The 13286-nt window shown below is 38.7% G+C and overlaps 3 protein-coding genes and 3 non-coding genes across 6 annotated transcripts; 3 read left to right on the top strand and 3 right to left on the bottom strand.

Moving 5' to 3' along the window:
• The first annotated feature begins 954 nt into the window (after positions 1-954).
• Positions 955-8834, top strand: LOC145911312 (cation channel sperm-associated protein 3-like). The gene is made up of 9 exons (XM_082998614.1): positions 955-1082; positions 1188-1350; positions 1413-1544; positions 2072-2206; positions 2301-2483; positions 7524-7691; positions 7788-7861; positions 8030-8206; positions 8747-8834. The coding sequence occupies exons 1-9, from the start codon at positions 955-957 to the stop codon at positions 8826-8828; spliced, it is 1242 nt and encodes a 413-aa protein (XP_082854740.1). The 3' UTR covers positions 8829-8834.
• Positions 2764-6228, bottom strand: LOC145911126 (mediator of RNA polymerase II transcription subunit 24-like). Its single transcript, XM_082998373.1, has 2 exons — positions 6106-6228; positions 2764-5792 (listed from the first exon to the last, which is right to left on the bottom strand). Exon 2 carries the CDS (start codon positions 5770-5772, stop codon positions 2863-2865), a length of 2910 nt encoding a protein of 969 aa, XP_082854499.1. The 5' UTR covers positions 5773-5792; positions 6106-6228; the 3' UTR covers positions 2764-2862.
• Positions 7927-7999, top strand: Trnav-cac (transfer RNA valine (anticodon CAC)). The gene has a single exon. It is a non-coding gene; the product is annotated as a tRNA-Val (tRNA).
• On the bottom strand, positions 8555-13207 carry LOC145911313 (uncharacterized). The gene is made up of 8 exons (XM_082998615.1): positions 13132-13207; positions 12809-12932; positions 11922-12084; positions 11286-11396; positions 10548-10640; positions 10327-10441; positions 10039-10122; positions 8555-9162 (listed from the first exon to the last, which is right to left on the bottom strand). The coding sequence occupies exons 1-8, from the start codon at positions 13172-13174 to the stop codon at positions 8891-8893; spliced, it is 1005 nt and encodes a 334-aa protein (XP_082854741.1). The 5' UTR covers positions 13175-13207; the 3' UTR covers positions 8555-8890.
• Positions 8556-8628, bottom strand: Trnav-aac (transfer RNA valine (anticodon AAC)). The gene has a single exon. It is a non-coding gene; the product is annotated as a tRNA-Val (tRNA).
• On the top strand, positions 12565-12647 carry Trnal-uaa (transfer RNA leucine (anticodon UAA)). Its single transcript has one exon. It is a non-coding gene; the product is annotated as a tRNA-Leu (tRNA).
• Positions 13208-13286: the final 79 nt, after the last annotated feature.

Raw genomic sequence — 13286 nt, forward strand, 5'->3', positions numbered from 1 at the left:
GTTGTGTGCTGTACCAGTATCATTACAGTGAGGAAGCCCTGCTGGATAGCAGGCGAAACGTCGGTGAATAAAGTTACGTTTTATTTGCCAGAAGAACAGACTATTAAAATCAATTGTTATGGCTCACTTTTTCGTTTTCAAAGAAACAACAGAAATATAAACATAAATTCATTTAAAAGTTTCCTGCAACTAGCGCTATACAAGATATTGGGGCTCAAAACAAGTGCGCAGTCAAGCAGGGCAGCGGTTCCTAACCTTTATACTTGCTTACTGCACTGCTGTGGAATTTATGAAGAAATTGCGACACCCAATAGCGACAAACCACTGAGCGTCCGCAACGAATGCTGCAATCAGCCTTCTGTCTGATACTTGATAGGGATTAATGTCATTGAAAATTGTGCCCTGGATATGGCATTATGTTACCGGTAATGAGAAATTAACCAGAGTAAATATGTAGGAAAGCTTGCGGCATCCCTAAAGGTTACAATTGGCATTCTGGTGGGAAACCTTTGTAGGCCCGATTTGTCAGAGTTACAATAGAATTTCGCATTTTGCAAAAATATTCGGCCGATACCGAATAATTATAAAAACCTTGGTTTCGGCCGAATACATTCGGAAAACCGAACTTTCGGTGCATCATAATGTTTCAATTGCCTAATTGTCCAACTGTTGTGACGTTAGAATTGGACAAAGATAAAAAGTTTTTGTTGTTTAAAAAAATGCCTAGGTTACAGTAACGCAACGGCACATCAAACCGTCCCACGACAGACGACACACCGGTGGCTGAACGTAGATGAAGTAATGGACTAAACTGCTTGGTAGTTTTTAACCTTTCGATTGTCAAGTCGTGGCTTGTGACGTAATAGTAAGTAGTTTGCCATATGTCCAAATGCCCAAGAAAATGCAGTTGCAGTTCTTACTATTACTGGTGCAATATCACTGATTTATGAAAAGATGGCAACCGGTCATCGCAGACGTGGAGTTGTAATAGCGCAGGAAGAAGGACAGAAGTTCAATAGCGAATACCCTTTCTTCGAAGACGATTGTGACAGCGATTCAGATGAATGGGATAAGGACCAGGGGTAGAGTATATGTGTAACGTATGGCACTGCTGGTATTTCCTCGCGTATTGTTAATGTAAAAGGGTTGTTATTTAAAAGTGGGATAAATTATTGTATATTTCTCAGGTGCGAGGCCTGGAGAAAAGACAAGGTTATTCATGAAATGGCGCAAGTTGTCAGTGAAAGTGGATTATTTAACGGTTTTATTATGTTGGCAATATTCGCTAATTCTATTCTTATGATGCTTGATGTCAACGACTATTACCCATCCATGCGACCATACTACCCGGTAAATATATGTTAGTTAAGTTGGTATAGTTGGTTTACAGTGCCAAATCTTGATATTTGCAGGCAGCCGATATACTTTTTCTGACAATATATTCAGTTGAATTTCTGGTTAAAATTTATGCAGAACCTGTTGAGTATTGGAAGTCGTGGTCAAACAGATTTGACTTCTTTATCCTCCTAATTTCGTACATGCAGGTAATCCGTGTTTTATGTTTGTGGTATAAATTCGTACTAACCGTGTGTGTATGCCAAATGCCTATGACATGCAGTGTTTTCCAAACTATTTTGTCCGCCAAACGCTGTAGAGTTAAATTTAAATTGACAAGGAAACTCCTAAATGTTGGGTAAATCTAAACGTTTTCATTAAAATTGCCGTATATTTATCTAATGGGCTTTGTCGCCGATAGGCTTTGTCCAAAGCCGGAGAGCTAGTGGAACCCACTAGGTATATCAATACTTCTTATAACCTTCATCGTTTGTGTTCACCCCTGACAATGTTAGTGGCATTTCTTTCACTCACATGTTTTAGTGGCCCTGCACAGGCTAAACGCCGCAATGAGAGACAACCGAATCGCATTGCCTCCACTTAATGCTTGTAATTGCTGAATAAAGAAAGATAAATATATTTGTATAATATTCAGTGAAAACATTTTATTAATTTTGTACCTTGTCTCTTTTCAACCGTGCAAAAAAATCAAACACAGTAATATTGTTTCTTGCAGGTCTTTGTAGATCAGTTTTTTCAAGAGGCATCCGATGAGGCGTCCTGGACGGGGGCACTTCCTATGTTAAGAACGTTAAAAGCGACTAGAGCTCTTCGAGCAATGAGAGCGGTGTCGTTCGTTCGCGGGTTGCAAGTACGTAAAAAAGTACCAAAACGTTGCCATACGCATTGTTTTGCTTCCGAAGTGTTTGCAGTCCATATGACCTGATGCACATTTGTTGTCTTAGGTTCTCCTGACAGCTCTTATCGATACGATGAAGAAATCGTTTATCAACGTGATGCTTATTCTACTATTTGTTATGTTTCTCTTCGCGATTTTCGGTTACTACATGTTTGGATATGCTGGAGGAGACGAAGAAAATTGGGGAGACCTCGGCTCTGCGTTTCTTACCCTGTTCAGTTTTGTCACAGTAAGTAGCCTACGCCTTTCTAAAACCACCAAGTGTATGATTTTATATCAAAAGCGCAGCCATTGTTCCAGCTTGGCAATACACAGCTTTGGTAGAATACAAGCCACAATCTCAGTAGTTAGCTAATAAACGTTTTGTAAAGGCTAATAAATATGCAAGAAATAAACAATTTATTTTAATCTCAATAGCCCTTTGTTGAAACATATCAAAAATGCACCATCATGGCCGTGGCACATATACATACTTTGTATGCTGAAAAAGAGAACACTTGATGACATTAACTTTTTTATTTATAAATCGCCATGAAAATTTTGTTTGCACAAATTGCATTAGTTTGGGAACTAACAAACCTAGCAACAATTGTATGCGAAAATAGTGATCATGATATAATGTCGGTTTGGCAAATAGCCCGTGCGGCAACTCGTCGTATGTCATGATTGCCAAGGTCACACGAGGCAAAAAGTAGCTCACGACTTTCCTTTACAAGTTTTGCACTGAGATGCCTTACCATGCCAGCTGGCATGCACTGCTTCACTGCACGTGACAGTAGTGGTGTGGAATGAAGGGCAATTTTCACGAAAGTGGTGACAAAATCAGGAATTGGCCCCCACCGATGGTTCTTAGTCGCCTGCCAGAGGGTTTGGAGAAAATCCTCTAGCACTGAAAATAAGGGGTGGTTGGTTGGGACGCCTGACACATTGGATGCAGATGAAAGATCGTGTTCAGTTGAGCAACTAAGTAGGCGTCGAACTCGTGTGCTTTGGTCGCTGGGCTTGTGTGGCGACATTTCGTGGAGAAACGGACTTATTTTGTTGGAAGCTAGAAGCGATTTTTCGCGCAGCACTAAATTACTAAGAGCAATGTCTAGAGCGGCCACAGTCATTTTGGCTATTGCGGTACCAACTGGAGGAGCAAGATATACTTCTTCGGACATGAAATATCGGGGAATGCCATGCTTTAACAAATACACAACCGCTGATTCCATATCTAGTTGCATGCATGTAAGAGTTATGTCAACAGCCACTGCAACAGAGTCTATTCTTGTTTCTTGCAGGACCAAACTAATTATGCGTCTCATAAATGCCACCATGCCAAGATAGTTTAGACTGTCCTTAAACATTTTGAGACGCTGGTGATTTATCCATCCACACTTTGCTGTTTCGCTGAAAGCATCCTGCAACATACCTATACTTGGTATTTTTATTGTGTTTTTAACTTTGAGCATGAAGTCACCCGCCATCGGTTCAATGCAGTCATTGAAAAAGCAAAAACGCTGATCGTACAAAGCGGATAGTTGTTGATGAGCCTCCGATTTACTAGTCAAAGTTTTAAGTGCTTGGTCATACCCACGGCAGGATTCAACAAGTCTTGCTTTTCTTGCAACTGCAGCAATTGTTGCAAGGCACACAGATAACGGGCAGTGGTCACGAATTAAACCCAATGCTCTTGTTAATTCAGTTTCTGCTATGTAGCCCTTTTGAAAGGCATGAAGTAGTTCTAGTAATGCTTGGGGCAGGTTAGTGCACATATCTTGCCACTTTGCCAGACTTGGTCGTAACTCCGCAGCAGTGCGTAAACTTTGAAGAAGCAAATCTGTTCGCACTGTGTCTACTTCTAATGTTTGCGTCTGCACATAGTTTAGGTGTGGAGTACACCAATTTTGCATCCATTGATACAGGAAAGTGCTCTCAATTGATTTTTGGTGTATTGTCTCCAATATTTTGTCTTTACCAAACTGTTTTGTCATTTTGCACACAATGAGAAAAGACAAATCAAAAATTATTGCTCTAACTTGGGCTGCCTTATTTGTTTCAGCAGCATTACTTCTTACTGCCTCATTACACATGATCAACTTACTTGCAAGTGATGGTAATTGGTCCGATGCTGATGCTGCTGCAATGTAAATTTCAAATCTACCAGCGGCGCTAAGTTTTTGCAATGTAGTTAAAAGTTTTTCCTGCTCTGCTACAACATCTATTGAACCTACAAGAGAAATAAGTTGCTCCAAAGCCTTGTTGGCTTTAACAATCATCAATGGTTTTACAAGTTTTTCCTTGTGTAGCTCATGTGACATGTTCTCTCGCTGTTCATCTCTAGTTTTTTTAATTTGTTGAGCTGCGCTTTCAGCAATGAGACCAATGGAGGCAAAGTATTCTGTTAAAATTTTTATCCAGTTCAGATCTTCACCATATTGATCAAGAGTGTCCAGCAAGCTGTCCATACTTAAAAGTTTATTTATGGCCTCACAAAGTTGCAAATCAAACTGAGCTGCTTTCTTTCCCACAGTTCCAGATGGAGAGTCAAACTCCGATCCAATTACAGCTGATTTGATACCTTTAATTATTTTTGGCATACGGAGAAAGAGCATTGCACACCAGTGTGGCTCACAACCAGTGCTATTTTGAACTGCATCTAGGTAACACATTAGACAGGTTTGTATACAGTGAAACAACACCTTGGCTGTGTCCAAACCAAGAACATCTGAAAGTAATATCAGCTGCTGTGATATGCCATTGTGTTCAGTAAGTTTCATATTTTCTACCTCAACCATTAAAAGATTAGATATTGGCAAGCACGTTGGGAGAGTTTTGTTATATGGATAGGATGCCTTTGGTGATATGGAGCACCTAGAAAGTTGTGATACATGGTGACAGGATGCACTAATCTCTGCATGCAAAGAATGCTGACCAGAACTGTTTTTTATTACTGCCAAATCGGTCTCAATGTGACTCCACACACCACTTTCTTCAAATCTTGCTACAGTAAGAAGTGCAGATGTTCTCGGTTTGGTTGTGAGCTGATCCAGAGTAAAGCAGTTTAACTGAAGCAATTCCTCTGCAACATTGACATAAACATCATGCATACCCTTTAAATACTGTTCAATGTTTCTCAAGAGCCATTGAAGTATCATGCGCAAAGAGCAGCACAATACCATACCATCCTCAATAATGGGACTGCCATTTAGAATATTAATTAGTTGTTGAAGAAGTTTGTATACTGCCTTTGTACTGTCAATTTTGTGGAGGTCTTCATGTTTGGAAATTGCAGTAATGACAGAACCATAAGATAATAAACCAGTGTTCAATGCATGCCATATATACTCCAAAAGTAAGCAGTTTGGTGATGGACCAACAAACGCTTGTGAGACCAAAGCATCCGCAACATGAAATACATCAGAGGAATTAACCAAATATTTTCTAATATAAGCAGACCATTTTTTCTCTGGCCATCTATCCTTCCATGAGGTTAAAATAATTTGCTTCAGGTCATTATGCATGTTTGATATCATCCTCACCTATCTCCAGAAGCCTATTTTTCAAAAAAAACGTTCAAAGAAAATTACCAAAATATTATGCACAAGACAAATCCCAGTGGTCAGTGCACTAGATTGAAAAGTTTTTTTTTCGTCAATTGTTGATTGCAACATTTTTCGTATGTTAATGTATTAGCTAGTTTTTATTCCGAGGATTATCGGAATATTTTCGCAAACATTTTTTCCAATCTGGCTAGTGCGATTAGGGATTAATCTCTGCCTGCCATTCTTATCCATAGTGGAATAATAGCACATAGAGTTAATTTTGATAACCCAAACACGGGAAATCACATCATGTTTACCCAAAACCATTGCAATTTGCAACCCGATATTTCAAGAGCTTGCAGGAACCGGTAATAGCGATTAGATACTCAAGAAGAACTTTCTGCCAGCATAATCAGCAAATATCTACTTACTCTTGTCTGTCTGGCTGACTTCATGGAAAGGAAATATACTTTTACACAAGCCCTGTTTACATGGACGTCTAAAGCGGGTTCGCGGCACGCTTCTTACCCGCTTCCCGCCATTATCAGAAAAAGCGTTACGCATCACAGCCCAAGCTAGTTCGGAAGCGGTTTCGGCGAACTAGCTTAATAGGGGTGGGTTCGGAAGCTAGTTCGCCCAACTAGCTTCTTTTCGCGAACCAGCTGTTCGAAAAATTTGGCGGCAAAATCAACTTAGGTTAGGTTTGCTTGTTGATGTTTTTCGAAGATATTCGTTTTGAGGTTTTAATTTGTGTGCTTGGTATTAATATTTATTTCATAAAAAATGACAAAAATATTGCGAAAAAGTCCAGTAATTTGGACCAACGAAGCAATACAACAGTTGTTAAAAAGTGTTGAAGAAAGAAAAGTCCTGACTCCCACACTTCTTCACACAAACACCCAAAGCATTCTTTACTCAATCTGAAATGGGTCAACCACTGGGAATCATTAAAACCGGGAACTATAACATTCCACCATTGTCCTGACCTAAAACAAACGAAAATAACATTTAACTTAACCAAGATACAAAACTATGAATGTAAAGCGAAGCACAGTATTCCAGTAAGCATAAAGTTTGGCCCATAAATACCACCAATATCTCACCTCTGCAATCGCCACGGCCGTTCAAGTCTTCGATTGTGAGAAAGCAACGCATTGACATGTAACAACAGCAAAGCCTTTCTTCGTTTGCACCGTTTTTGGTAATTATGAAGTAAAAGTAGAGCCCTAACTTCCAATAAACTATCTGTTGCCGCCATATCCATTTTGCGAGAACCGAATTTCGCGCGATCATGTAAATTGAGCCCCGAAGCTCGCTCGTTATGGTATGTTAGTTCTTCACGGCTCGATGCCGCAAGCTCGTTCGCAAACCATTTCATGTAAACAGGGCTACATTCAAGTCTATGTAACATAGAAATGTGTGCGAATTTTAACGCTACGATTTCGTGTAGTATTTCAACTTCAAGTTATAACCAAAAATAACAGATGGTGACCCTGTTCACACCTAATCATTAAAATTCGCACAGATTTCTGTTTTATACAGACTTATATGTGGATCAAATTTGGAAAAAAACTTTGTGACCCGGTGACCGGTGTGGTAGTATTTTCTGACTTAAATACGGGAGCTTTCCCCTTACATACTTTTTTAATGTAATTTAATATTATTTTGTTTATGGTGCAATATTGAAAAGTACAAAAGGGACATTAAGTATGTAAAATTGATTTATCTAATGTTTTTCATAGGTGGACGGTTGGTTCGATGCACAAATTGAAATGGACGAACGCACCACATTAACATCTCGTATTTATACAATCTTGTTTATTGTTGCTGGACACTTTCTAATTTTTAACATTTTTATTGGGGTCAACATCATGAATATTCAAGAGGCAAACGAAACTTATCACGAGCAGGTGTGTTAGCGTTTTTTTAGATTAATTTAGCCTTATTAGGCCTGTCATGTAAGCCAATGCATGTTTTCATAACATGAAGCAACAAAATGTTGTCAGGTAATTGCTGAAAAAGAAGCAACATTGGCAAGAAAAAAAGAAAGTATATTGCACCGGCAGCATGAGGACGTTCGGTTAGTACCTCAGTTGAACCGTGCCTTACGAATATGGTGCATGAATCAAACTGGTAACAAGTGTGGTTTCTGTAGTGTAGTGGTTATCACGTTCGCCTCACACGCGAAAGGTCCCCGGTTCGAGCCCGGGCAGAAACATCCTTTTTCCTGCACATTTCAATTTTTCAGGAAGCTGAAGGCAAAGCAAATCGAAAAAGATTGCGGCAACTTCTATGATATGGTAAAATCTTTTCAGCAGTCACTCCGCAACGACGACTATGTCATACAAGAAGATTTGGTGACAAACCTTGATTGGATTGAACTTTACATGGAAACTCTTGAACACATGGATAGTGCCGTTTTTAAGTAAGTTGAATGTTTGCATTTTGTTTTTATATCTTTGCGTGATCTTTCGCAGATAAGTAAGCAGTAGCACTTATAGTTAGGTTTTCGGCCCCATATTCGGCTGAAATATGCTTGTTTCTTTATTTATTGTAATGTCCGGTTGGAGATAACCATCAAAATTTTTTGGTCATTTTATACTGTGGACAATGGATTTAAAACTGGGCTTTTGTGATGTGTAATAAAGGTCTACCAAGAAGAATTTATTTTCCAAAACAATATTTTAAGCCTCACGATGTGTCACTAAAGCATTTACAAATACAACGTAAATTTTATGAGAACAAACGTGAATGATAAACGAAATTAAAACATTTGTTTCCGCCCGGGCTCGAACCGGGGACCTTTCGCGTGTTAGGCGAACGTGATAACCACTACACTACGGAAACCGATGTCAACATGTGCTGGAACATCGGTTATAAATCTTACCGCTGACTGCAAATAAATGCAGTTGCCGACATTAAACAATTGAGTAATGTCAACTGAATTACTTTATGCTTTTTTCAGGGTACAGATGTTCCATTTTGAGCTGGCCAACATTTTGGCGCAAACATTGAACAAAGAAATCTCGAAAAGACTTGGAGAATAACAAGGACAAAATTGAACATACAATAAATGTTTATCTAGTTTCAAAAATGGTATACAAACAGATTAAAACACGTAAGGTCTAGGTATGCCCTTTCTTGTGCGCCCACTGTAGTAATCCTGGAGCATTTGTGGTGCGTATTTTGGATACTGGGCATATTCTTTGAACATGAGACTTTTGGAAGTTGGCGGTGATAATTCTGGAACAACTGCATGTACCACAGCTTGAACTTTTGTTGGATCTTCTCTTTTGCGACCGAAAACTCTGGAAGTGGTTCGTGCACTTTCTGTTGGAGCGCCATCCCAAGAAGCCACTTTAAGTGTGTCGTTTACAGAACCTGCACAAACATACGATAATCATAAGGCTTGTGCAATGACTAAAATTACCGCAGTACCTTGGAAAATATAAATGTTCTTGTTTCTAAGAAACGTGCCTTTTTGGGATTTTAGTGCCCAGATATTTTATCTAACGGTGTATATTCGCATGAAAGTTGATTTTTAGCCGAATGGCGCATGCGCTGTGGGAGCCAAAACGTTTGGTAAATCACGTCAACAAACAAAAAATCGTCACTGAAAAAGGGTCATCATCAAAATTTTTATTCATCGCATCATCATAAAGCAGATTTATTTATGATACAGGCCGACGGTAACTCGCGCTGTTTGTGATGGTTACTATTTAAAAGTTTCCGCAATGTAAGTCATATATTAGTCACATACTTGCTTAAGTCCCATCATTGTATTTTAGGTGCTCAATTTATCCAAAGGCAATCTCGCTGCGACGTGGGTTAGTGTTTTTGATACAGTCAGTAATCCAAGACGTTTCGTGAACAACTTATATTACAATTAAAAAATCATTGACGGGAAATACTGTGCGTAAGTTCATGTGGCCTATGCAGGCCATTCCGCCCTTATTTCTAAGATTAGTTCTTATTTTTGAGGTCGACGTCTTAGAAATGCAAGCATCCATATTTTTGGCATTTTTAAAGCTGTTTGGCGTTATTTTCAACATGTTTTGGCTCAAGCAAGGTTAAGCCGTTTTTCCTGTTTTTAGAAAAAATCATTTATTCCATCCTTACATTAAAAAAAGTGCTAAAATGTCACACATGCTGAAAAATGTAGAATTATTTGAGGTAAATCGTATTCCATTTTAGTTCTCCTTTCTCGTTTTTTTCGCAGATGGCCACTCTGATTATATAAGCATCACAATAACCGACCTTCCGACAATGGCTTCAAAGCAGGTCGATTCAAGTCTTTAATTGGTAGGTATGGAAACACTTGTTCATCTTTTGAACTAGCACCTGCATGGTAGACATGAAAAGATATATAAATAATATAGAGCCAATGAACTGAATTATGCTGCAGATCGTTTAACTTAGCCACACGAAGCTGCACTGGAAAGGATATATTTCGAATTAGGGTAGAGAAGTAGAATAAAAACAGTGTCCACGAAATTTTAATTCTCTGCGGATAATAGTGTTTTATTTTCGAAGAAAGATGTTTACCTGACAAATGTGGCTGATATTTGTTTTTTCGAGGCTTGAGAACGGAGTTAGTTAAATCCCTTGCAAGGTCGGCTGTTAAGCGGGAGTTTCTTGGTATAACCGGAAAAAGTCTTGTCTGAACAAGCTTCAATTTTACCATCATATTTAATTAGTTTAAAAAAATTCGCGGTAATAACTTTTACTTTTACGAAAATTTTATATGATCATGATAGCCTATATACCTCATTTTTTTCGCTATCTGGTTTATTTAATTCAGGCACGATGCCGGTGACACATTCTTCAGTTTGCCGAGCAGGCTTGGATCGTTGAATTTCCTGATTGAAAATATGTCTTAGGAGAATTTTGACAAAAAACAGATGTGACGCAAACAACCACTTTTTAACGGTGTAATAAGCCTACCACGGACATAACTAAGTTAACTGGGTCATAAACCAACCTATTATCCACAGACACAGTTATTACGTTTTGTTACTTTGCTACTTCGTAAATGAGAATGACGTAATAAATAGGGATGCACCGAAAGTTCGGTTTGCCGAATTTATTCGGCCGAAACTAAGGTTTTCCCAATTATTCGGTTTCGGCCGAATATTTCTGCAAAATTCGGCCGAAACCGAAACTTTTTTATTGCATATAACGCTGAAACGCAAAGTTTAGAAAAGGTCAACTGTGAATATGTTCGTTTCAGTTGTCGACTTTCACAGAAATGATAAAAATCAACTTTAAAGCACTTGGTACAGAAAACGTGGTTATTCTTCAAGCGCCAAAAAAGGCTGTGTGATAGGATAAGATCTAATCCACTAAATGTTTTGTTTAAATTTATTGTGTTTAAAGAGATGGATACCAAAATTAGTTTCGGTTTATTCGGCCGAATTAATTCGGCAACTTTTGCCGAATATTCGGTTTCGGCCGAATATAAAAATAGCTGTTTCGGTGCATCACTAGTAATAAACATAGCATACCGCTTTTTGGTATTCTCGAAACGATCTGTGAGTGTTCGACACGTATGGAGAATCGACAGGTCTACTGAAAAACTCCTCAGCGGTCATTCTGGTTCTGACCACCGGAACTCCCTGCAAAGTTTCACAAGCGTCAAAATAAGGTGTTTGACCAATTGTGTGTTGCCGCAAGACGTCTGTTCACAATGCACATGTTGCATTTCAACGTGCTCGTGGCTTTTCTGTGTAATTAACTGAATGGCAACATGCGGTGTTCGACTTGACAAGCAATTGATATTCATGTTTTAACCAAATATTTTTAAAGAGGAATTATTACAAATAAATTTACACCGTTTCGGAAATTGTCGCGCTGTGGCTATTCAAAACTTTGGCCACGGACGCCAATGCAATATATGCAGTTTGTATTGTCCCCTTTGTTCAGGGATAAAATCTCTTCATTTGAAAAGTCTCACACGGAAACTGTCACGAAGATTGGCCAAACAATCAAACGGTCCTTCTAAAAACTATTTTATTGTTTGCGTAATTGTCGCTTTGATATATACATACACAATAGCAATAAACAGAGGCGTGCGGTGAAGTTAACGCAATGAGTAGCCTATTTACCGTTTCTTACGAATATATGCTAATATTGATTCTCACTTGGTTAAACATATGCCGGACATGAAATGCTTGGTTGGGATGAGGGTTGTTTCTTCTGTTGATAGACGAAGGTCGAAATTTTCGCATTGACACCGGCTTGGGGGGAAACTCGGAAACATACATACTTACATTGCTAGGATCGTCGATTTTCTCCATTTCAGATCTGCGTTTACAAACATTGAGCAGTTTAAAACCCTAAATTTGGAAACTACAACGTAGTTCAAAACACATAGCCTAGTTAGTCAACAAGAAGTATTCTGGAAATGTGCTTTTAAACGATCAACCTGCTTTTTTTGAGACAATTTTGACACTGTCACGAAAACAAATTCAATGCAGTTTTTTGTACACGCTGCACATGTTGAACATATGATACACTTTTGCCTAACGCTTTGATTCACTGATTAATAAAAAGTTATGTAAATAAAAAATAATATGCTGTGTGCGCGTCTTGTTGCAACCCAGTTTTATCTAGCACTGATGATGAACACAGTAAATATATTGTGGAGTGTTCTTCCAACGTAAGCAGGATTTGACACCCTAAGAGTAAGCCTTGTCCCACTATTCTCAGCTAATTGGTGCAATTGTAGGCTTGCGCTTGAGCGAAATGCCTTGTAATACGAGTTACCACCATCTTTTTCTCGCGACTGGGTTGGCCGAGTGGTTAAGGCGTTGGACTTAAGTTCCAATGGACGTATGTCCGCGTGGGTTCGAACCCCACACCCAGTACTTCGAATTGTTTTGATTTTTACTGTTTTTCAAACAGAAATGTCATTTGAGGCGATTTGCATCACACAGTAGTCCGAAAATATTTGTTTATAGTTACAGATTTACAAAGAATAAACAAAAACGCCGAATGTATCGCGTAAAGGTAAATATCTGTCACTTACTTTTTGCCTCTAAAAGGATATACCCGTGGGGTGTTTTGAAAATGCAAAACACCATCTGTTGTTCGACGATGATCACCATGGTCATCAACTTCTCGGTGGCGTTCCACATAACCAGCTGCTGGTACTTTAGTAAAGGATATAGCGCATTACTATTTGTCAAATTATTGGACATTCTGCCCGACAAGAAGACAAGGGTGCCATCAAAACAGGTTGGCGATTGTCTCAAACCAGTCGTGAATTAAGTGATATAATAATGTATATTAATTCAAAAAACTTTAGTTGAACACATTTGATTTTGTTGGGATTATGATGACATCTCTTACCTTCGTCTAAATTTCCGGCAGAGGTTTGGCAATTTATAGTCATTTTTACTAAAAACCTATAGGCTACCTGGTGCAAATACTTTAAATATCACATTATGGACAATAACTATACACATTACTGCTCAACATCGAGAAGCCAAATAATTCAGATAAGT

This window comes from Ascidia mentula, chromosome 8 (genome assembly GCF_947561715.1).
Source record: "Ascidia mentula chromosome 8, kaAscMent1.1, whole genome shotgun sequence".
NCBI lineage: Eukaryota > Metazoa > Chordata > Ascidiacea > Phlebobranchia > Ascidiidae > Ascidia > Ascidia mentula.